Source organism: Brachyistius frenatus, unplaced genomic scaffold, assembly GCF_029030835.1.
Source record: "Brachyistius frenatus isolate BFR_SWC_R1_liver_20210118 unplaced genomic scaffold, ASM2903083v1 Contig_1, whole genome shotgun sequence".
NCBI lineage: Eukaryota > Metazoa > Chordata > Actinopteri > Embiotocidae > Brachyistius > Brachyistius frenatus.
Window position 1 is genome coordinate 8,688,839 of NW_027210600.1, and position 22,924 is coordinate 8,711,762.

Genomic DNA, 22,924 nt, shown 5'->3' on the forward strand with positions numbered 1-22,924 from the left:
GACAGCTCCACATTTATGTTTGCTGGCTGTCGGCAATAACAGGTGGAACTCACAGCAAGGGCTCCAATTAAAATCAAAATCAACCTGCCTGCCTGTAATTGCTTTTCCACCTCCACACTGTGTGTCTGTGTGTCTATGTGTGTGTTACAAGTTGATGCTAAATTTAAGAACATCTAAATTTCACAGGCTAGTTTAGCTTTTAAACATCCTCTCAATATTCACCCTTTTAAATCTAATTTTGTGATAATTGTACGTGATCGTTGTGGCTGCGTAAAAACAGAATAAATCCTGCATTTTCCTCTGCGAGTGTGTGTGTGTGTGTGTGTGTGTGTGTGTGTGTGTGTGTGTGTGTGTGTGTGTGTGTGTGTGTGTGTGTGTGTGTGTGTGTGTGTGTGTGTGCGCGCGCATCATGGGATAGCGCGTCTTATTTCTCTTGTGGATACCGGAGTACTTTGTGTTGCCGCAGCGATTAGACTGTGCGCCCAGACCCATCAATATCCATGACTCCTGTATTGCTCACAAACACACACACACACAGTGATGGAGGGAGTGGAACAAACCTGACACTCTCACTCTCTGCTGAATGGTTGCTCTGATGGACTGAGGCTATTTAGACACACACACACACACACACACACACACACACACACACACACACACACACACACACACACACACACACACACACACACACACACACACACACACACACACACACACACACACACACACACACACACACACACACACACACTCAGTTGGTGATGGAGTGAAGCCATTCCTTCTCCTCACCTCATGCCCAATAGCTGGCTGGCTGCCCAGTTAAGACTTGCCAATTGGCTCTTCCACCAAATCAACCACACAAACTTTTCTGATGAGCTCAGTACAGTACACACAATCTCTGCTATGCACACGCACACACACACACAGAGATTCACGCAGTCAGTGTTGATTCTCCCGTAGAGTCATGGTGGGCATGCTAGCTACAGTTCACACTTTTCAGGTGTTTCAAAAGTTAGTAATTCTTTACAAATGTGGAGTCCTTTGTCACTTGACAACCCTTCGGCTTCCAGAGACTTAAATTCTGTGTCCTCTCCACATCTACCAATTTCATTTCCCTTCGGAAACTATTCCACTGTGGATTAATATTACATTATTCTTCTGATTGCTTACATTTTTATGGTCATGAAATGATAATTTGTGAAGTAAGGTCATAATAATAGAAATTTTAAAACGTTTTTTGGTTCATTCCCTCGTTAGAGCTATTAATAAAGTTAAACCTGCCTCAGTGAAACAACTATAAAGGGGCAAACATGTTTTATCGATCTTTATTAACTGCTCAACATCATTCAGTGCCTTTCACCGACACCATTTAATTTGTACTAACTGTAACTATGACCCATACAGAGCTGAATGCTGTCAGCCAGGCATACTGTCACTGCTGACTCCACTGGAGAACATCTTTAACATGAGCTTCTGTTTTTACAACTCTACCTCCCCTTTATTATGTGGTGAGTGTAGAAAATGTCTTAACACGAGCCCGAATACTAGTTCTCAAGAAAAGAAAGTATACGTAGGCCTGGGTGATATGAACAAAATCAAATATGATATTTTTGAACAAATACCTCAATATTTTTATTGTAACAATAATGTGGGGATGACTATTGGTGCTTTCCTTGGTTATCATTAGTAATGTGGACATAATGAATGAATAAGTGGGTATAAAGCCAAATATTATATCATATGATATATATAGTATGTATGTGGTAAGATCAGGAAATTATCTTTGGGCTTCATACATTACACCATGAAAGTGTTCCAAAACCGCATGTTTCATATGGTCAAAACATTAAAAAAAAAACACAAAAAAAACGTGTCATGTGACCTCATACGTTTTTACACATGATCAACTTGTGTTTTTTTCTGAAAGGGAAGGGGCTCTCATTTCAATGATAGTCTTGGACAGAGTTGACTTCTTGGACAACATTTTCGACATTATCTGAGTTCACATTCAGGCACAGTTCCATCTGTATTCGTGACATGAAAATATATGTCACAGATCTTGAAAACCAGAGAATCAAAAAGCTCTTATGTGTGGTGTCGAATGTACGCAGAGCTTGAAGCTACTGCCTTGGCAATGAATGGGAGAGTGACTTTGAGAACTCCAGTAAAGACTGTCTTAACTTTTTCTAACTTGTGTATTACTACAGTGTAGTCAGTTTGAAACTTTCCAGACTCTCATCCACTGAAATAATGCTGAATGTGGACTCCTTTTCTTTTTTCAAAGCATAAAATAAGAGCTAAAATTGTAGAACTGGGAGCATCTCAAAAAGCTATTTCAGTTTTTACAGCTGTGAAAGGCGTTCATCGCTATTCACTGTTACACTCGACACTGTCCTGAGGCATAGAAATCAGATATGAAAAATCTGCAATTAGAGTTGTTTTTATGATTCAAGTCCTTCTGCTTACATGATGATAGTGTTGTGCAACTATTATGAATGTTTGTGTTGTTTGTCTAATTTCGAGTAAATAATAGAAAAACACTTGGCAAATACTTTTTTAAAGAAACAAAAAAATATTAAATATTTCAGTTAATTCATTAGAAATCCCACTCAAAATCATAGAAGATCATCTACCTCAAGGACAAAATCGAAAACACTGTGCTGTTGTACCAGACAATGGAAAAGAGCAGTGAAAATGAAGCTCAGGAGATTGTGCAAATCCAGCAAATTGTAACTACACCAGACTCGACTCTTCACCTGGAAAATGGTTCTTCTGTGTCCTCGTCTTTTATCCCCACCTCAGCTCCCTCTGCAGGGCTTTAGTGTCCTGGCTCAGCATCAGTCTCACCGGGTGCCGGAGGTGATCTTCTCCCCTCCAATGTGGCGTCCTCATGCCGTTCGTGGTCACCCTGGTCCCCCTCGGGTCCCCGTTGTGGGTGAAGTGTTCGAGGTCTCTCCAAGCACCAATGGACCTCCTGCAGGTGACGGGCAGCAGCGGAGACAGGAGTATTTGAGTGGGCTGGTTTGCGAGACGACCTTGGGACCACTTTGAATCAACAGATTAGCTGGAGTCAACTGGATTCTGAGACATCCAAAAACATGCAGTTTATCATCAGTGAGATTTTACACACTCATTAAATTGTAGTGAAAACACTTTAATGTGAATAACTGTCTCAGTATTTTGACCTTGATCTAAAACATATTCATAATTAACAGTGTATCCTTTGATAACCTGATATGCTGAATGTGGAGGTGGTCTTTTACTTGAAAAATGTATCTAATAAACACGACACAAAAAAAGTATGAATGCAACATCATCTAATGAAGTAATGTGAGGTGATTAAATGTGGCATAATACCTCACCTTAAAACGTTAAAAGCCACACAAACTAGATTTAGGCAGACTGGTTCGGTTCTTTGTGCATACTGCTGCACATGTGAGCAGCATTGTTGGATGAAAACCTTTCCTTACACTGTATTGTACTTTCCAGAGTACATGTCGGTCGGTGTCCATGCATGTTGCCTTTCATTTGTGCATGTTCAGCTTTGGGTTGTGGGGAATTTACATGAATGCATTTGTCTGAATGTGTGTGTGTGTGTGTGTGTGTGTGTGTGTGTGTGTGTGTGTGTGTGTGTGTGTGTGTGTGTGTGTGTGTGTGTGTGTGTGTGTGTGTGTGTGTGTGTGTGTGTGTGTGGGCCTGAGGCAAACTGAAATGAAGCAACACTCAGTAGACACTGCCCCGGGCGAACCTAATATGGGCCTCCTTTGACACAAACACACACACGCGCCTAACACTGGCTTGATGCTGTGTTTCACATCCATTTCGTCAACTGGATACTACCACCCACCAGCACGCTGCATAGTGGGAGGTGAGACTTTATCAGAGCCAGCCTTCACTGCTGTACGATGGAACCGGGAGGATCTAAGGCTGTTACCTTGACAGTGTGGCGCTGAACAACAACTCCATCCAAAAAGCTATTTTTTTCAAACGTGCATGTATCGTTATGTAATTAAGCTACTGCAGTGCAGTAAAAGATGAGCCGTGTGCAGTTGTCTACCTGTCCGAACAAACCAACGGTGTCCCCAGGCAGGTAGCTAAGAGCCACACTGCAGTCTGACGATGCTGAGAGGAGGAGGAGGAGCCTATCATCATGCATGCACGTCTCCAGGTGAGTCACATGATCAAGGTGGGGGCGAAACTACGCAGCAGTTTTGGAAGATCTTCGTTCACTCGTTCATCTGGTTTGAGGCAGTGATTCTGAGGGGCAGAGGAGAAAAATAGGAGTCAATCTTTAGTTGGGCAAGGAGAACGTTTCCCTCTATGGATGGACAAAATCATGCATCTCATTTTATATTACTGTAAGACTGCAAAGCCATGAGTTACCGCTGCTTTGCCTGTCAAGCTTTCTGTTCTCTCACATCACATGAGCAGCTCACAGTAGCAGTAGCGGCAGATTCACCGCTCTCATTACTGCTGCTCAGCTTTTGTTCTCGACAGTAGATTTTTACCAGCTAAAATCACAAATGTCCCGGTGGCAATCCACCTTGATATCACAGGATGATGAGGGTGACTGAGAACCCAAGGACATTATGCCCGTCCACTTACACCAGAAAACATAGTTCTATTTGAGACCTTATATCTATTGGAGCCAGAGGTTTTTTTGGAGCCAGCCCCTAGTGGCCGCACAGTGGTATTGCACTCTAAGGCGCTTCTGCATTAGCTTCTCTTTTCAGCCTTGGAGCCCTCGTCAATTGTTATACAGAGCCGATGCAAATGCCGATAGAGGATTGAAAAGAAATATTTTGTATGCGATAGATGTCTACCTACAGCACGTGATGCTATATCGCTGAGCTTAAGTATATGTCCTTGGAAAGTGATCTGCATTCTCACCAGCTGAATATCCATGCAGAAGACTGAAATACAGGAAAACATACTGCAGAGTAGAGATAGTTAGCTCGATTGCTGGAACATGGAGGAGACTGTAAGATCAGCCTACTTTGACATGAGTTGGGTTTGGGTGAGGGTTGAGCTAATAGACGATACCATCACGATGGGAGTCTGGCATTGTGATAGCACAAAATAATGTAATGTTGGCTAATGATGTTCAAACTGGCCTTGGAAATGAGACCATGTTAACATTACTTCTGGAGGTTTTAAGCTACCTGGCTATACATGCTAATGTTTGCATATTACATTGAAGCGGGTAAAACACATTGTTGAATCAGTTTCTTACATATTTGCAAACTATGCAACATCCTTTCAGGGTGAGACCTGGGTCTGACCTCAGAAGTCCTGTCTGAGCACACAACCCTATATACTGAGCAATCATATTAGTCATCCAGCTGATTCCAAAGCACGATCCAAGCTTTGCCAAAGGACAGGATTTCTACCAGGGAACTGAGCTTGCCCAGCTTTATCAACTCTGCTACGTAAATACATACATCTCCATAAATTAAACTGGAAGCCAAATGAGACGTACCCCTCTGAATTCACCCCCTCTTATAAACTGTGACAGAACGTTGAGCTCCAAATATTGTGGCAATAATACCCGAGAGGGTGTTCCTTTACTACAATTATGAGCATGACAGTGAGGCAGCTCCGCCTCATGCCAATAGCTCAATCCAAGTCCCGTAATCAGAGTCAAAAAGTCAAAAGGTCTCGATGAGATATCAAAAACTCTTTAGTCACCAAATATATGTGAAGTTTTCGTGGGTTGAATGGAATCTCAGCGAACTTGGATGATAATTTGACCTTCATATTGAGTGATGATAACCTCTTTTAATGGATGTAGCAAAAAAAAACTGTTAAGGCAAATGTTTTTCAGCACAATTCCACACATTTTAGTGTGTATTCCTGTTAAAAATTAGGGACTGCAAAACTGCAAATGATAACACTCTCATTCATCAAATGGCCTTGAACATTTGAAAACAAAACAGCAAAGATGATGAGAGCATTAACTCTTCATGCTAATATATCAGGGGAGATTTCCTGAATGATTGACTGTCTCTGTTGTACACTGGAAAGCCACTGAGGCTTCAAAGTGACAGACAGTTCTTTCAGTTTCAGACTGAACAACATGTCTGATCTAATGGATATATCGGAGACTGCTCTTTCTATTACAGGCTGTCTCTTGATCTCTTTCCCCCCACTTTGGCTCTGTGTTCACCAATCTCCGTTACTTTCTCCGTCGCTGTCACTCTCTCCAGTACTTTACACAGTTCAGTATACACAGATGCCATGATGGAAGGAAAATAGCAGCTTTAGTTTGAATTAGTGCAGTCACAGTCCATGAGTGCCACAAAAACCTACCTCTATGTCCCACGTCTTGATCGTTCCCTCTCTATCAGCTGTGGCTAAATATTTTCCACAAGGACTGCCAGTCATCACGATGGATCCCAGATCCCTGTTGTGAGCTGTGAACTGTCCCACCAGACAGCTGTGTTGGATGCTCCAGAGCCTGACCACACCCGAACCACCACAGGACACCAAATCTGCACCACCTGATGGAAACGCAGAAATAAAAAGGTCTAAAATAACCACTGATATCTGTTACTGCAGACGTGTACGTGTGTCTGTGTGTGTGTGTGTGTTTTTTTTTTTTTTTTAAAGCAATGGTATACTGTAGCATCAATAACACACACATAAAAACAGCAGCATGCCAAGAGAAGGTGCAGTAAGTCAGTAAGAGTGGAAATATGGGGTTTAAATTGGGGTTTGATGTGAATGTAATCTTGAATATAAAAAAATGCCCTTCTTGTTGCATCATCTGAAGCACCTAAAACAGATCTACAACATCCTTTAAAAAGCATTTCCTGTTGAGCACTAGACTTGTAGTGGTGAACCACTACAAACCTTTTAAATTTGACGACATTTACAATCACTGATTGCCAGAGTTATATTCAGATTTATGCTTTGAGTTAATATGAAAGTGGGTGCAAGGTCATGACCAAGGCTGTTTTGATTTCCTCCTCTGAGAGGTTTTATAGTTATTCCTGGAAAATGAGTTGCGGAGACACACTGCTGTATTGACAAAAGCTCCAACTTAGACCTCGTCAATAGACCCACACACCTCATCGCCACAGCCAGTCTAAACGGCAGGCATTGAGGCCAGAGTCCAGGGGCTTTTTTTCCTCACCAAGTAAAATGACACCTACAGCTATCAGAATCAGCAACTACTACTAAATCAAAATGGATTTAAAAAGCCAAGCAACCGCAGGTATCGCTAAATTTAACAGAGAAGTAAAGATTAATTTCAGAGCTTGGGATGCTGCTTCTGAATTGTGGAGGAAAATTGGAAAACATCATCAAACGATTATTGATGTGTAGATACTGCACAGTATCTTAATAATGTCTACACAAAACACACACAAAGCAATGTGTATCTGTTTACTTGCAACTGTGCCTTTTACCATCAACAACAAAGCTGTACATACAATGTAATAAAAAAAAGGCTTTTGATTGCAACTCCTACAGCTTTCTAAAGTAACTTTGCTGTTTGCCTCAACTCACAGCTTTGCAGGCTGCCACGCAACACTATTTATACAGGAAGGATATACGGTATGTTTAAATGGGCTTTAGCCTGCCAAAAAAATAATAATAATAATAAAAGGCACCTGATTTTATCCTTCTAAGAAAACTGCCACATTTGTTTGGCAAGAGGGCATTCATTTTGTAAACAGCATTATTGAAGTCAAAATACAGAATTTATTTGGGTAAATGCAATCACTACTGTTATTTTGGGAAAGCTCCTGAGGCAACACTGCTTAACATTGTGATTGAAACATCACGCAGTCTCCCATGTCTTTCAGAAATTACAGATAACACGCACTATAAGTAGAATAAGGATCACACATTTGTTCTGTGTTTTTATTAGATTTCACCTGCAGCTGCGGTCACAGATGTGCGTCCTGGTATAAAGAACAGTCTGGTGATGGCAGCGCAGTTTTCCGAGTCCTCTTTGCCATTCAAACCAAGTTGATAACAGAGGAAATGACCCAGCATGTCAGAGTTGAGCCAAATATTGAAGGAGAAAGACAGAATAATTATTGGGAGACAGATAAAAGGCAGAGGAACAAATCAAATGTGAAATTACTGAGAAAAACATGAACGCTATTTATCTTGGTTTAAAGACGTAGAATGAATTAAACGACCAGAGTTAAGTTTTGAAATTATTTGCAAAAGCGAGACCTTGCAGCTTTTTGTAGTTGTCAGGTCCAGCTCGTGACCGCAGTTTCCTCAAAGCTTTTTCTGTGCTGCTGCTCCACACAACGATCTCTCCATCGTAGCTTCCTGCACACGTCAAAAGTGACACAAAACAAAAAAGTCCCAACTGATCAGAAACCAGTCGGCAGTCGGTTTTATGTCAACAATTTCACTGCAAATGCTTTATGAGCTTTCATATTTAGAGTCCCAACAGAGAGAAGAAAGCATCATATTCTCAAAAGCAATATGAACAATCGACAGAAAAAACTTTTTGTCAACACAAAGGCTTTTACTTTCCTCATGCTGCTGAATCATGCAAGCCAGCCACTAAAATACTTTAAAGATAATAATGCTCAACATCTGTCCCCAGCTACCATCTGCGCCTCCACTCAACCCTTAACTTTCACCTCAACAGAGTGCTTTTCAAGTAATCTACATTATATGTAGGAAAGTGTGTGTGTGTGTGTGTGTGTGTGTGTGTGTGTGTGTGTGTGTGTGTGTGTGTGTGTGTGTGTGTGTGTGTGTGTGTGTGTGTGTGTGTGTGTGTGTGTGTGTGTGTGTGTGTGTGTGTCTGTTTATCAGATACGGCAGGAATCTCATCAGGTGGTTCGACAGTCGAACAGCAGGAGTTAATGAGATGTGTGAAGAGTGTGTTGGCGACGGGGGGTGAGTGTGTGTGAGCAATAGGAGGTATAAAGTTTATGAGAGTGTGGGTCGCCTGCATTATTCATGCAGCCCAGGGCCAGCTTCTGTATTTCAAGCGACTTTTATCATGTCCTGTGTGTGTGTGTGTGTGTGTGTGTGTGTGTGTGTGTGTGTGTGTGTGTGTGTGTGTGTGTGTGTGTGTGTGTGTGTGTGTGTGCGTGTGCGTGTGCGTGTGCGTGTGTTTTCACGACTGAGGGACAGAGGGACTGAGAGAGTGTAGATAACGGCATCATCTACACAATGCTGAGCTGATGCAGATGGCTTTATCACCATCATTAACTTTCAAAGGTGCTCTGATGCACTAAGCTCGGGAAATGTTCACGACACTCAATACAGTAGACACCACAGTGCATATTCCTAAATACAGGGTGATATAAGAAATACAAACAAAAACTGAAATGCAGGAGTCTGACATAAATGTATCATTGCCCCACTATAACACTGTAGTACATTTAAAAACAGGATAAAAATTGATGCTGCAGAACCAGAGATAATCTTTTTTTTTTTTTTTTTTTATTCCGCACTTTCTTCTTTTTTTTTATCGATCACAAAAACAAAAAAAAACATGTTTATATTCAGGTAAAATAACCAAATAAAGCCGGCAGATATGTTGGTGGATGAAGCATTCAAGTGCTACAGTTAGAGGAGGCGCAGAACGGCCGTGTGTGATATAAGGCAACACTACCACGTTGAAACTTGTGGACTACACAAGTCCCAACATGTAAGAGCAGTATTTGTCAGTGTACTAAGGGAAGTACAGTATGTCATTCTGAACACAGCACAAGATTTGGATGTGTTCTGCCAGTAGTAGCTGATGCAGCCTCAAGCCTACAGAGGTCTGGTAAGATCACCTCTGACTCCACACCCCCACATCCATTTTTCAACTTGCAGTCGTCAGTCCCAACTGGCACCGATTCTTCATCAATAACAACAACTGACATCACTCGACCTAATTTATTAGATTTCATGCTGCGTCCTCTGGAGCCACTAAAGGCTTTATGCAACCCCCCACACACACACACACACACTCCCACACATGTAGTAATACTTCCCAACAAATACATATACAAAAAAAAATGTCACTGCTGTCATTAAGTATTTGGATTTCTGCACATGAATTTCCATTTGTAAAACATTTTCGCCATCCATCAGAGTTTAGAGGAGCTGGTCCTCGGCCGCTCGGGAAGGTGTTCAGCCACAGAGGATTAAGGGATCCGAGAAAAGAAGGCAAAGTGAAAACGGGGCGGGGGTTGGTGGTGGTGGTGGTGGTGGGGGAGGGGGGTTGTGACTGAAGGAGGTACAGCGGACCCCTGTGTACATGAACCCTGCTGTGTGTGTGTCTGCATGCGTGTGTGTGTGTGTGTGTGTGTGTGTGTGTGTGTGTGTGTGTGTGTGTGTGTGTGTGTGTGTGTGTGTGTGTGTGTGTGTTTGACGGTGTCTGTGTGTGAGAAGTCAAGCGGAACCTATAAGACTCTGAATATGGATGAGGCTTCAGTCCCACGTCAGCCAAATGTTCCTTCTGCAGCTTGATTCAAGTTGAGACACAAACAAACAGATGCATGTACACACACGCGCGCGCACGCACACACACATACACACACACACACACACACACACACACACACACACACACTCCTGAGTATGTGTGAGTCCAAACAGAACTTTAAATTGACTTTTGTCACTAGTGGCCATGATGCCACCACTGCTCTCACTTGGCAGCACGCACGCTTTGATGTGAAAACAGCATTACTCTCTGCGACCCTGAAGAAATGCGCTGCCAGCTGAAACTAATGCGTCATCGCTTTTAGATGCCGTCTTTGCGCTCGGTGGATTGGTGGAAGAAAGAACTTGCAAAAGCAGTTAATATAGAAAATACCACACAGATAGTTCACATGCACCTTTTACTTCAGTGTGCGAGCAGACAAGTGTGGAAATGCAGGAAATAAGCAGGTGAATGTGAGTCACCCTTTTTTCAAATATGCCCAAAGGCCAGGGGAACAGAGCAATAGACAGGATATTAAAGTGTAGGAGGAATTTATGAGTGAATTACGTCATTTTATGATTTTTTTTTTTTTTATTTTTTTTTTGGGGGGGGGGGCATGACATTAGATGATTTGGGTATATGAGTACCTGTGATGACAGAAAACTGCATTTTTGATCCACACAAAGCATTCCTCCAGACGTTGCTTTAATGTTTTGTCTTCCTAAAATATTTGCATTATACCTTATTAAATAAATGTATGAGGTTAATCATTTGCATGCAGCACACCTCTGGAGGCATCAATATTGTAAAGCCATTGGCTGAGTGACAGCAGGTTATGAACAAATAGAAATCACAGATAAAGAGGGATTTCTTGCAAACCATCTGCTGGCAAAATATCCAATCATAGCTTTTATTTTGTCAGTTTCTTACACCAGCGTTTAACAAAAGGAGTCATTGATTTGGTTTAGGAAAAGAAAAATGCAGCCACAGAGTGATTTTTTTAAATGAATACACTTGCAAAAACACCACCACATATACAATCTTGGTTTTCTAACATATCCAAAGTCCCACCCTGCAATAGCACAACACACATTCACACACACACACACACACACACACACACACACACACACACACACACACACACACACACACACACACACACACACACACACACACACACACACACACACACACACATATGCATGAAAGACAGAAGGTACTCTGTCTCACTCCCACTGAGAGAGTCCTAATAAACATAATTTAAATTGAGCATTTGGATTAAATTGGGAGGAGGAGGGTGGAGTGTGGGGCTGGTTGCCTTTGTGTGCCTGTCTGTGTGTGTGTGTGTGTGTGTGTGTGTGTGTGTGTGTGTGTGTGTGTGTGTGTGTGTGTGTGTGTGTGTGTGTGTGTGTGTGTGTGCGTGCGTGCGGGCGTGCGTGCGTGCGTGCGTGCGTGCGTGCGTGCGTGCGTGTGTGTGTGTGTGTGAAGGCAATGCAGCAGGTTAAACTATGAGATGAGGTAAAAAATAAACAGAAGTGAACGAGAAGTGTAAGAGACTCAGGGGAAAAAAAGAGCAAGCAGGCAGAGAGAGGAGCTGAACACACCGACAAAGAAAATGCGTAGCGAACTTTGAAGAAGTTCCCAAGTTCCCAAATAAGCTCTTGAATTGTGTTTTTGTTCCAGCTCCAACTATTCATTTCCTTCCAAATCATTTCTCCCTCCGGCTTCAAGAACAACCCTCTTATCTACCTTTCCACCTCCAGCCCTCGCTTTATCTGTCTCAATACTTATCTCTGGGGGTTGATCTATCTCAGAGGGCCAGAGAAGGTCTGCACTTTATGTCCACTCTGACTGGTAAACTGAAACTGAACTTTCAATGTGTGAGCCAAACTGATACCCCACAAACTGAGGACCATAGTGGGGCAAATTGGGTGCAGAGTGTTTGTAGTTTGATGGTTATAGAAGTAGACCAATGACTGGAGAATTGCCAGTTCAATCCCCCGGGCAGAAAAATGGAAGAATGTGATGAGTACTCAGGGGCCTTGCTGGTATCTCAAAGTATGCTGTCCTCATACTGAAGTGCCACAACAGACTTGGTAATTCTGGTTATCTTGTTAGGACACAGGTTGTTTTTCATGTAACCAACAAGTTATTTGTTTCTTGGTGAAAAGAAAAAAACAACAACAAAACAATCACACGCACAAACTTTGGATATGAGTTCCAAAGTTTGTATGAACTCACAGAAGTGGACAAAAGGCAATAGAGTGATAGGAAAAACAAGACAAAGCTCCTCGTCTCCTCTTCCATTTGCCAGAGGCGCCCAGTGTCTCTGCATTTCAATAAGGGCTGGTGTGATTTTAAGACTGATTTAATATATGTATATGTGCACATCATTTTCATTTCACACCGCTGAGTCCATGCACGGATCAGCTGGTGGATCACCTTGATTGTAACTCTAAATAAACTTTGCTATGTGCCATTTTATTAGCTCATTTTTTATTTTTATTTTTTATGTTTTCTGGAACAACACTGCTAAAATAAGGAAAATATTCTAAATCAGAAGTTGTTCCTCTAAGCTCTCTTTGGGTAATGCTCAGTGTTGTAGTTGTATTACCTCACACACACACACACACACACACACACACACACACACACACACACACACACACACACACACACACACACACACACACACACACACACACACACACACACACACAGAAAAAGAAATGAAAATTAGAAAAGTATGCGTTTCTGACCCTTTATTGGGAATAAATTGATCTTATTTGATGGATTCAGCACAATCTGCATTGCCGTGCGGTTTTTACTCTATACTGTACACACTTCCTGACCTTTACAATTTATTTTCCCTTAATACAGCTCTAATTAAGTATTTAATTAGGATGAAACTTGCAAATTAACAGTTTCTCACATTTTAAAGGTTTTGATCTGGTGGAGGCGAATGCCAGCTCACAATACAGGAACACACACGAGAAGTTTCTAATTCAGTCTCAGTTCTCTTGTCCTGCATTTTTATTTACTTATATTGCCTAGTTGTACAGTATTTATAATATGAATATTGTTTGACATTAAACTTTTTTTAGTTAAGTTTTAAGTTGTAATACAAAACCATAGATGCAGTTGTGCACAGTTGTACTTTTCATTGTGGATTCTGAAATAAATTAAGAGCACTTTCTTCCCACGTGTGCAGACACAGAAAAAAACACAGAGCTATTTCCAGCTGAGGGAGAAGTGTGGGGCTCGAGTCCTTTGATAACAACACCACTTACTTTAATCAGCAGATAACTGCTCCCAGTTATTTTTCATTTCATTAAAGTTTTATTTTTTCTAAGATTTATTTTCATCTCCTTGCCTTTCTTTCCCTCTTTCCATCTCTCCCTTTCTTCTGCACAAACCCTTGTTCTTAATATAAGTTGCAAAAGTGTAATTCAAAGAAAAAGGAGAACACAAAACTACAGGCATACGCACTGTTATGAAACTCTGCAGACTTCTGTGTCGAGTACACACGATGTTGGTTTGGCAATGCCTGTTTTTCTGAAGCGTTCTTGTTCTTCTGTAATTTCAGTCAAATAAATCGACATTAGAAACACTTGTGGACACAAACACACACCTGTGACTAGGGTCTGGGGAGGCTGGAACGCAGCGCAGAGGACATCGCCGCGATGTTGAGCGCCTCCTTTCCACTCGGAGGGCTCAACGGAAGACTGCGAGAAGGAATGCAGACGGAACACTGTCAACAACCTGCAGAGAGAAAGAGGTGGTAGAAAGGTGTGTAAGAAGGTGTCACATGTACGAATCTATTAGGATTTCTGTTGATCTGGTTTGTTAATCTGGAATGCGTGATAATGTTACACGTTAATTATATCCTTGTTACCAGTAGTACGGTTGCCAGGTAGCAGTCGTAGCAGCAGCAGAGGTAGTGTTGGAGTAGTAGGAGTAGCAAGTGGTGGTTGTAATAGGAGTTGTAGTACTTGTGGCAGTAGCAGAAATAGTAAAAGTAGTAGCAGTAGCATGTGCTGTAACTGTAGTCGTGACAACAGTATCAGCAGCAGTAAAAAGAGCAGAAAAAGTAGGAGAATAAGATGCGACCGAAAGGTTCATGGGGTTGCGCAAGACCTTAGTGCAGCACAGTGATGCTGATGGAGCAGGGGAAGCAAATACTTTCTGAGAAGGTATCCCAAGTTACGTCGCTTGGTCAACATCAGCCCCTGAGTTACATACGTTTTTGTGACCACTGGTCCAGATGCATTTTTGGTTTCAACATGAACCTGAAACTTGAGCAGGGAGTGCTCATCAAATTTTGTGTCCAACTCAGGAAATTAGCAGCGAAGACCCTTGAAATGCTTCAGAAACGCGACAGCGATGAAGCAATGAGCCAGGAGAGGAGTTTGAGTGGCACTCGTGTTTCAAGAGAGACAGAACGTCATTGTTCAAGAAGAAGGTGCATCAGGTCGAGGGGCACTACCCGCTGGGTTTTCTTTGACATCCGCAGAGTTGTGCATTGTGAATTTTTCAAACAGACTGTCAACACAGATTTCTACTGTGATTCTCTGAGGTGTCGGAGGGAAAATATTTGGTGCAGGCGACCTGAACTGTGAACCAATGGTACTTTGGTTCTCCGACATGGCGACGCGCCCGCTCACAGCATGTTGAAGGGAGTTTTTCTCACCTGGAACAACATCATCGCTCCTCACACACTGGATTTGGCTCTGTGACTTCTTTCAGTTCCCCAAAAAGAAATTCAATCTGAATAGTTTTGACAGTGTGGAGGAGATCCAGCGTGAATTGCAGATGGTGCTTGATGTGCTTACAGAACGGGGCTTCCAGGGAGCGTTCCAAGCGTGGCAGGAGCGCCACGCTACGCATCACGTGAGTGTAGTTGATCTCGAGGTTGATACAGTCGCAGTCTCTAAACTTTTTGATCGCACCTTGTACAATGTGCATATTACAAAAGTTTCAATTTAAACCAGGACTATTGACGTTCAGATTTTCCATTTCAAAGGATTGGGTCGTATTTTCTCACATTTGGGACCAAATACGATTATTATGAGAAGAGAATAGAAAAATAATAATCAAATATTTACAACATAAACTGTATTTTCCCTGCAACACGTTCAAACTTTGCTTTACACCTGCGATGCATCGAGGCAGCATTTGTAATTTGTAACACGGAAGCTGTTCCTTTACACGGTGCTACAGGGGATGTCATGAATATGCAACATTTTAATATTCATCATCTCACGAGGGCTTTTAGCACACCTGCAATGACTTCTACTTCTTTAATCTTTTTGTTCTATTGTATCACAGCACTTTTGCTTTTTATTGTTGTGCTGCAGGTACTCTATATAAACTGAAATAATGAGGAGTACGTCTATCAGTGGGGTGTGGATATTTTGACCTGCATGAGGTTGTTTGAACAGCAGAAGGAAAAAGGTCTTTGAATTAGATGCCATGCGGCACGGTACTATATGGATTAAACTGTGGTCTAGGTTGATGTGAAGAAACAGGAAATGATATGAGTGATGAAAGTCGTAACGGCACTATTTTATTTTACTGCTGCTGATCTGTCATCTATGTTCTCTTTACCACTGTGACACCCCAGAGAGTAAGAAAGTGCAAGTGTGTGTGTGTGTGTGTGTGTGTGTGTGTGTGTGTGTGTGTGTGTGTGTGTGTGTGTGTGTGTGTGTGTGTGTGTGTGTGTGTGTGTGTGCGTGTGCGTGTGCGTGCATGGAGATGAGAACGACAGAAAGGGAGGGAGTCATATAACTTGATGATAGCACACTGCTGAGTTCAGCTCACTGGGTGTGAAATGATGATGATGGTGATGATGATGATGAAGAGCAGATGTGATGTGGGTATACAACGAGCACACACACAAAGTAGTGATAGTAAAGCGAATGTGAGCGCCCTGGAGCGTTCTGACTTGTTAGGGTCCAGATGTCTGGTTGGCTCGGAGTTGTTGGCAGGCAGACAGAGCAGGAAAGGACAGACAGACACGCGCGCGCGCACACACACACACACACACACACACACACACACACACACACACACACACACACACACACACACACACACACACACACACACACACACACACACACACACACACACACACACACACACATTTTTACCTCTTACCTTGCGAGGACACTCAAGCACCTTGTGCTAACCTAAACCTCACGTACCCTTAACCCTAAAATCAAGTCGTACCTTTAAAACAGCCCTTTGAAAGTGAGGACCGGACAAATCGTCCACATTTTCCACAAATGTCCTCGCTTCCGAGGTCTAAAAAGGAAAATTGCTCTTCACAAATGTAAACGTCAGCTTGGCACACATCAACTGAGGGAGGTTACGTGACAAGCCATGGGACGAACGTCACTCGACGGAGCTCATGAGATATGTGGTTTTTGTGTTTTGTGTGTTTGCGTGTTGTTGTTCCGAACAGTAACCACATGCTTTTCCAAATGTTTTTGTTGTTCTAAAGCACATTGTTTTTGACGCATTGTGAGTTAACGCCATGACACTGACACACTGCCCTCTAAGGTACTTGCAGATGTATTACACACTTTTACCATAATATCGGGTTGAGTTTTTCAGCATTTACTGTCGGGCTCAATATTTGAATGAGCGAAACAAAAGATCCACACCGGAAGTCATGAATAGAATAAAAATAAATAAATACACAGCTAGTACCTTTCCCATCCCATCACAAGTATGCTCCTCTTCAGCAACAAGACCTGAGAGATGTCCACAGCCCGACCCAGGCCGGCGTTCATTCTGTGGAGGCAGCGGCCGTTGAAGTCCCACACCTGAGACACAACCCAAATGACACTTAAAGGCGATACCACAACACTAAATGTGCTTAAAAGCTTTTTTGCCTTTTTTTATGCTTTCGTAACATCAAAGTTTAATTTTCTTGTCAGGAAAATATACTTTTTGTCTTTTCAAAGGGTATTGAAAAATGTGTGAAAAAAACATTGGGCTTTGGTCACCATTGAGCAGTTGAGCTACTATCCTGCCGTTTATTCATCTACGATGACAGCTCAGGCAATATTTCCCATTGTCTGTCCAATTTTACAAGATGACGCAGTTTGTGTCTGTGTTTGTGGCATTTAACAAAGAAACACTGATTGGCTCAATGGGGATGCTGTAATTAAAAGGTCAAAATTTCACATTCTGAATGGGCCTAACTGCTACACAATGGGTTCAATGTTGATGAAAATTGGAGAGACGGTGCATCTTGTTACTAATTGGCCCAAGGGGTGCCTGCTTCTTCTGCTGAGGATGGCTTTTGCAGTTGTTCTAAATGGCAGTGTGAGCATATCTGACGCTGCTTGCACATTCACAGGACGCACATGGCTGCATTCTCACAAGGACTCATGGGGTTAGAGAGCTGATGTGGTTGATTATATTGATTACAAAATGCATAATTATTGTATTTATCTGTTGAGAAGAACTCCAGTAAGCTTAGAGTTATTATGCGGCGCTTTAATCTGTGAAACAGGAGTCACAGAACACCACATGTTTTAAATACCAATCAAATTTGAAACTGAAAATACGAAGCACGATTCTGCCCACAGAGGACACACATGCCGGCAGTGCACATGTACAAAGACTGAAATACAGAAACAATGAGATAGAAATGTGGGATCTATTAATGATGTACAAAAATATATATTAGATTTTTGTAATATACATTAAAAATATATATATATTTGAGTCAGTGTATATGTGTCATGTGTGTGTTGAGGGGTATGCAAGAAAAAGGAGTGGGTGATATGAATAAAATTATCACAATATTGATATGTATCACGAGTGTGGCATTTTGGCCATCGTTATCTTGGTTTTTCAGAGCCAGAAGTGACCATACTTGGACGAGAAATGAGGGTTGGTTGGACTGAGAACCCGATGACACTACTCCCACCTGCCAATACCTGGCTGCATCCCATGCTTGTCATTCAAATCAGGCTCCGAAATACAGCATATCTCTCTTTGAGGCCTAATAGCTAATGAATGATGTACGTATTTTCAGAAGGACAACCAAAAAACTGATCAGAAGGAGTGAAATTAGTTGATGACACCATAATGACTTGTGGAAAAAAAAAATTTGACTTTGTATTTTAGAGTTTTTTTGGAGCCAGCCCCCAGTGGCCCTCGGTGGTATTGCACTTTAAGGCAGTATCACATTGGCTTCACTTTTCAGACCTGGAAGCGGCGCCCATTTTTATGTACAGAAAACAGTTAATAGAAAAAAAAAAAATTAAAAAATAAGGAACCAAGTATATTTGTAATAAAATAATCCAGTAAAATAAAAATAAAAATAATACCTGAAAAAAAATCTAAGTGCTTCACCACGCTGATGCGTAAACCATATAAAGATTTAACACTGCTATAAAGAAATCCTGGTCCATGACAGCAACATTGCAGCCAGAGATATTAACAAAATACACATAGGATAGCTCCAGGGTGTGGCTAAATCTAATGCCAAAAGCCATATTGTCTCGCAGGATGGAGGTCATCTTCAAAATTCTTAAGAGTGTTTTCTAAAAGTCTGCTGCTTCACCTCCCTTTTTACAGGTATTCCCTCTATTTTTACTATCCAGTTCAGAGTTTGAGTCTCTGCGGGTACCGGCCCGCAGCTATATGATTCATAACTGAACAAATGTTTGCGTGCGTGCCTGTCCACCTACTTTGACCTCTCCGTCAGTGGCCGCAGTAAACAGCCGGGTCTGCGTACCATCCAGGGCGATGGTGGAGATCTCGGCGTTACCGTGGCAACGGTGGAACTGCTTGACCTTTTGGCCCGTGTCAGCCTGCCAGCAGATCACTGAGGAGGCAGAGTCACTGCTGACTACCTGCAGTGAGAGAGAGGGGGACAGAGAGAGAGAGAGAGGAGATATCAATCATCCGGAGTTTGATCTATTTTAAGCTACGAGAAAGACAGATCGCACTGATGTATTCTTTAATGACTCTCACATAACCAAACCACTCTCCGCGCTTGAGCGTTAAGCCACCACTGAAGAAAATACGCAACTAATGTGGCTGTCAAGTGGGAACAAAAGCAGAAAAAAAAAATCAAAAGTGGATGCACTTTAAAATGAAAGATGTTCATAATGGACGCATTAGCTCTTTTTATGCCTCTGCTCTGGCAGCAACTGTTGGCAGAGGAATTCTGTCTTCAGGTTGTCCCTCCATCCCATTCACCAGGATACCATATCTCAGGACCGCCTGGAAGGAATGTCTTCAAATGGGGCACAAACGTTCACTTGTACTCAAGGATGAACTGATTCAAATTTGGTGATCAAAGATCAAAATTCAAGGTCACTGTGATGTCATAAAACATGTTTGTGGCCAAAACTCAAGAAGCCATATGTTCATAATGAGAATATTTCACACAAATGTCTAATAGGATCAAATGATTCTGTAAGGACATTTTCTATCCAAAAGGTCAAAGGTAACCTGTACTGTGACGTTATAATATTCTCCAAAAACACTTTTATGACCTTTATTCGAGGCCATAACTCAGGAACAGAAGGGGACCATATTTCACATTTGATTAGTTGCTGGTTGTAGAAATCTTTTGTGTTGTCACGATTCAAGATGTGTGTGAAGCATCTACGTTGTATAATTTATAGCTTCTTTGCAGCAACATCCATATTTGAAGAATTGTCAACTGTCACGGCTGCAACTTTGTGTTCCATCTTAATCAGCATTATTGGCAAAGCATGTGAACACGTAGAGGCAAGTTGACTTTGAATTTTCGATTTACACACTTATACAGAAGACATACAGCACAACAAAGCTCCCAAACTCAAATCAGATCAGTTTTATTTAAATATCCCTTCACAAATAACTAATCATCCGAATATAGAAAATAATAAACAAATTTCAGAGAACCATTTCATATACGCACCTGTCTGAACAGACTGTTGTACAGCACGCAGGTAACGGGATGTTCGTGGCTGCCGGTCCTCCTCTCGTCTTTGACGGTCTCCAGCAGGAGAAGCAGGCTGTTGAATGAAAGCAGGAGATGTTGATGCTCCTCCTGGAGAAACATGAGTGTGTGCGTGTCCTCCTGCGTCTTTGGGAAAACACCAGCCAAACGGTGTACACACAGCTGACTGGACAAGTCCCATAGACAGAGCACCTGGAGAGATGATAGAGAGATGGGCTTTTAGCGTGTAGGTGTTTAAGGGCAGATGAGAGCATGAATAACCACATGCAGTAAAAAAAACAACAACAAAAAAACAATTAGTGCCACAATAATTTATGGGTCAATATCATAGCTACCAGACAATACAGTCACTGCCAAGAGGAATCGCTTTGTGCTGCAAGTTAGTGGCACTTAATAGTTCACAAGAACTCCGCCATATTCCTTTACGGCACAAAACAAGATGACTGCCGCTGATCCAGGAACTCTTTCAGAGAAAACTGAACTAAAGCCTTCAGAGTTTCTTGCAATGGCAGATGGTGTTTGAGTAGAAGACAGATGGAACATAAATCACTTCTAAAATATTCATTCTCTTCAGAAAAGCCCAAGAGGAGGCAAACATGCATAAGGCTGCAACAGGGAGAGGAAAAGCAGCACAAGCACCAACGTCCTCCTTGCATCAGAAAGAAGAAAGCAAATGTAGTCTGTATTTTGAGAAACGCCGGCTCTTTCCATGGTAACACCGTGAAACATCACAACCTCCTCCCTCTAGCAAGGGATCACAATTATTATTAAAATTACAGGGCCTCTTCATCTCCACACTATCTGCACACAAACAGATGCTCCTACTGTACCTTATCTTTAGAGAAGCTGAGCAGTTGTTGCTTGGTCTGCATGAAGAGAACCGCAGTGACGGGGCTCGCGTGGCCACTGAGTGTGCACACTGGCTCAGAGGTCACGTAAGGGTTCCACAGCAAGACCTGATGATCCAAACCTGCTGTGGCTACAACAAATCATTGTCTCCAATTAGCATAAGTGCTGAAGGCAATTATCTACAGGAAACCATACTGTTTTTAGCCCCTCCACCCCCAACCAATTCAGTGTTCAATGAGGCATTTGTCAGTTTGGATGGGCTAATGTTAGCACATTTAGTTTGATTGATTGAAACTGGAAAACCCATTCACATTCTGAGAATTATTTTTAACCGAGCGCTATGGTACATTACACGTATAATGCATATAGCGCACCTTCATTTTTCCCGTTGAAGTTATTGTTATCGTTATCATTCTTTAATACAAAGGCCTGAGGATAGACGGTGTTTGTAATTTCGGGCTGGATAAATAAGTCTGACTTTGAAATGACAAGTTGAAGGTGAGCCAACATTAGGAAGACAAATTTGCCCCCACCAATCAGACTCAGTCCATAGTGGTGGTCAACATCCCACACGCCCCTCTTTGTGAAGCAGGAAGTGACTAGTAGACCCCTGCTTTCCTTTTCCCTCCAGCCAATCACCATGCTGCTCTGTGGTCTGGTGCTGCACGACACAAAGGCGTCGAGTGAGCCCAGGTAACGCACTGCAGGAGACAAGAGAGAGTCACAAAGTGAGAGGAAATTAGGCGTTATAAACTACATCGAGTAAATAGTGAGTTACACTAAGAAAGAACGAGCGTGCTCATGATGTCAAGTCAATTTGAAACTGGATGTGAAGAATGTAGAATAAAAACAGACAATCAAATAAACAATTAAGAGACAATTAAAGCTTTGTGTCTGTGTTTGATGTCATTTTCTTATATTGATGTTTGCTCTGGTAAAAACTTATGGTATTTGACTGTAAATCTCTGCTTCGGCATCAGGCCCTCATGAGACAGCTACACAACAGGCCGCACTGAACAAAACAAAACAATGCAATATTTATGTTTCAGAATAAACTACAACTGACTTGTAACTCTTTTTTTGGGGTGTGTTTCCGTGTTTTGAAACATCCCAGGACACCCTTTATGTCTTGGAGAAATAGACTCGGGTATTACAGAGAGCAATAGGTTTATTACAGTATCTACAAACTCACTTTAAGAGTAGAAATAAAATAAAAATCAGAAATGAGGACCGATGGCTTCCAAACAGCCCCTCTCTGTGGACCAACAGTGCAACACAAGTTACTGGCAGAGGGACGAAATGAGTTTTAACCTCAACAAATTCGATGTAAAACAACTTGACAACATATTTTGATGATGACACGCTGCTCATTTCATGTCACGTCTCCCCACTGATGGCAAAAAAGCTTTCACAAGTCTAAAGGGTAAACACTGTCTGAGACGGCCGTGCTAAATGTGCAGTGACCGCAGCCTCTCTAAATCAACCAATCCAGCCCAGCGTGGAATTGGGCGGGTTTGATTTGCTCACTGGTATTACGAAAAATGTAATAGATCTTGCATCACCATCTATCTCAATTAACACTTTGATTGAGAACAGCTGAATTGGAGGCCACGTGTCTCCATTAGAAGCTGCTTAGCTTTCAAAGACTGCACAAATAAGGGCCGGTTGTGAGATGGCATGTGACAGTCTTAGGTCAAAGATCG

At 42.0% G+C, this 22,924-nt stretch overlaps 1 protein-coding gene across 1 annotated transcript in view; it reads right to left on the bottom strand.

The window, feature by feature from the left end:
* Positions 1 to 1,539: 1,539 nt before the first annotated feature.
* The window catches only part of LOC138614483 (cilia- and flagella-associated protein 337-like), a 29,887-nt gene continuing 8,502 nt past the window's right edge, over positions 1,540 to 22,924 (bottom strand). Inside the window, 12 exon segments of the mRNA XM_069688007.1 lie at positions 1,540 to 2,977; positions 4,061 to 4,203; positions 4,206 to 4,260; positions 6,313 to 6,503; positions 7,884 to 7,958; positions 8,191 to 8,292; positions 14,028 to 14,158; positions 17,111 to 17,226; positions 19,108 to 19,272; positions 20,331 to 20,564; positions 21,203 to 21,351; positions 21,755 to 21,922. Of these exon segments, the coding sequence (XP_069544108.1) occupies positions 2,822 to 2,977; positions 4,061 to 4,203; positions 4,206 to 4,260; positions 6,313 to 6,503; positions 7,884 to 7,958; positions 8,191 to 8,292; positions 14,028 to 14,158; positions 17,111 to 17,226; positions 19,108 to 19,272; positions 20,331 to 20,564; positions 21,203 to 21,351; positions 21,755 to 21,922 (1,685 nt within the window). The 3' untranslated portion in view covers positions 1,540 to 2,821.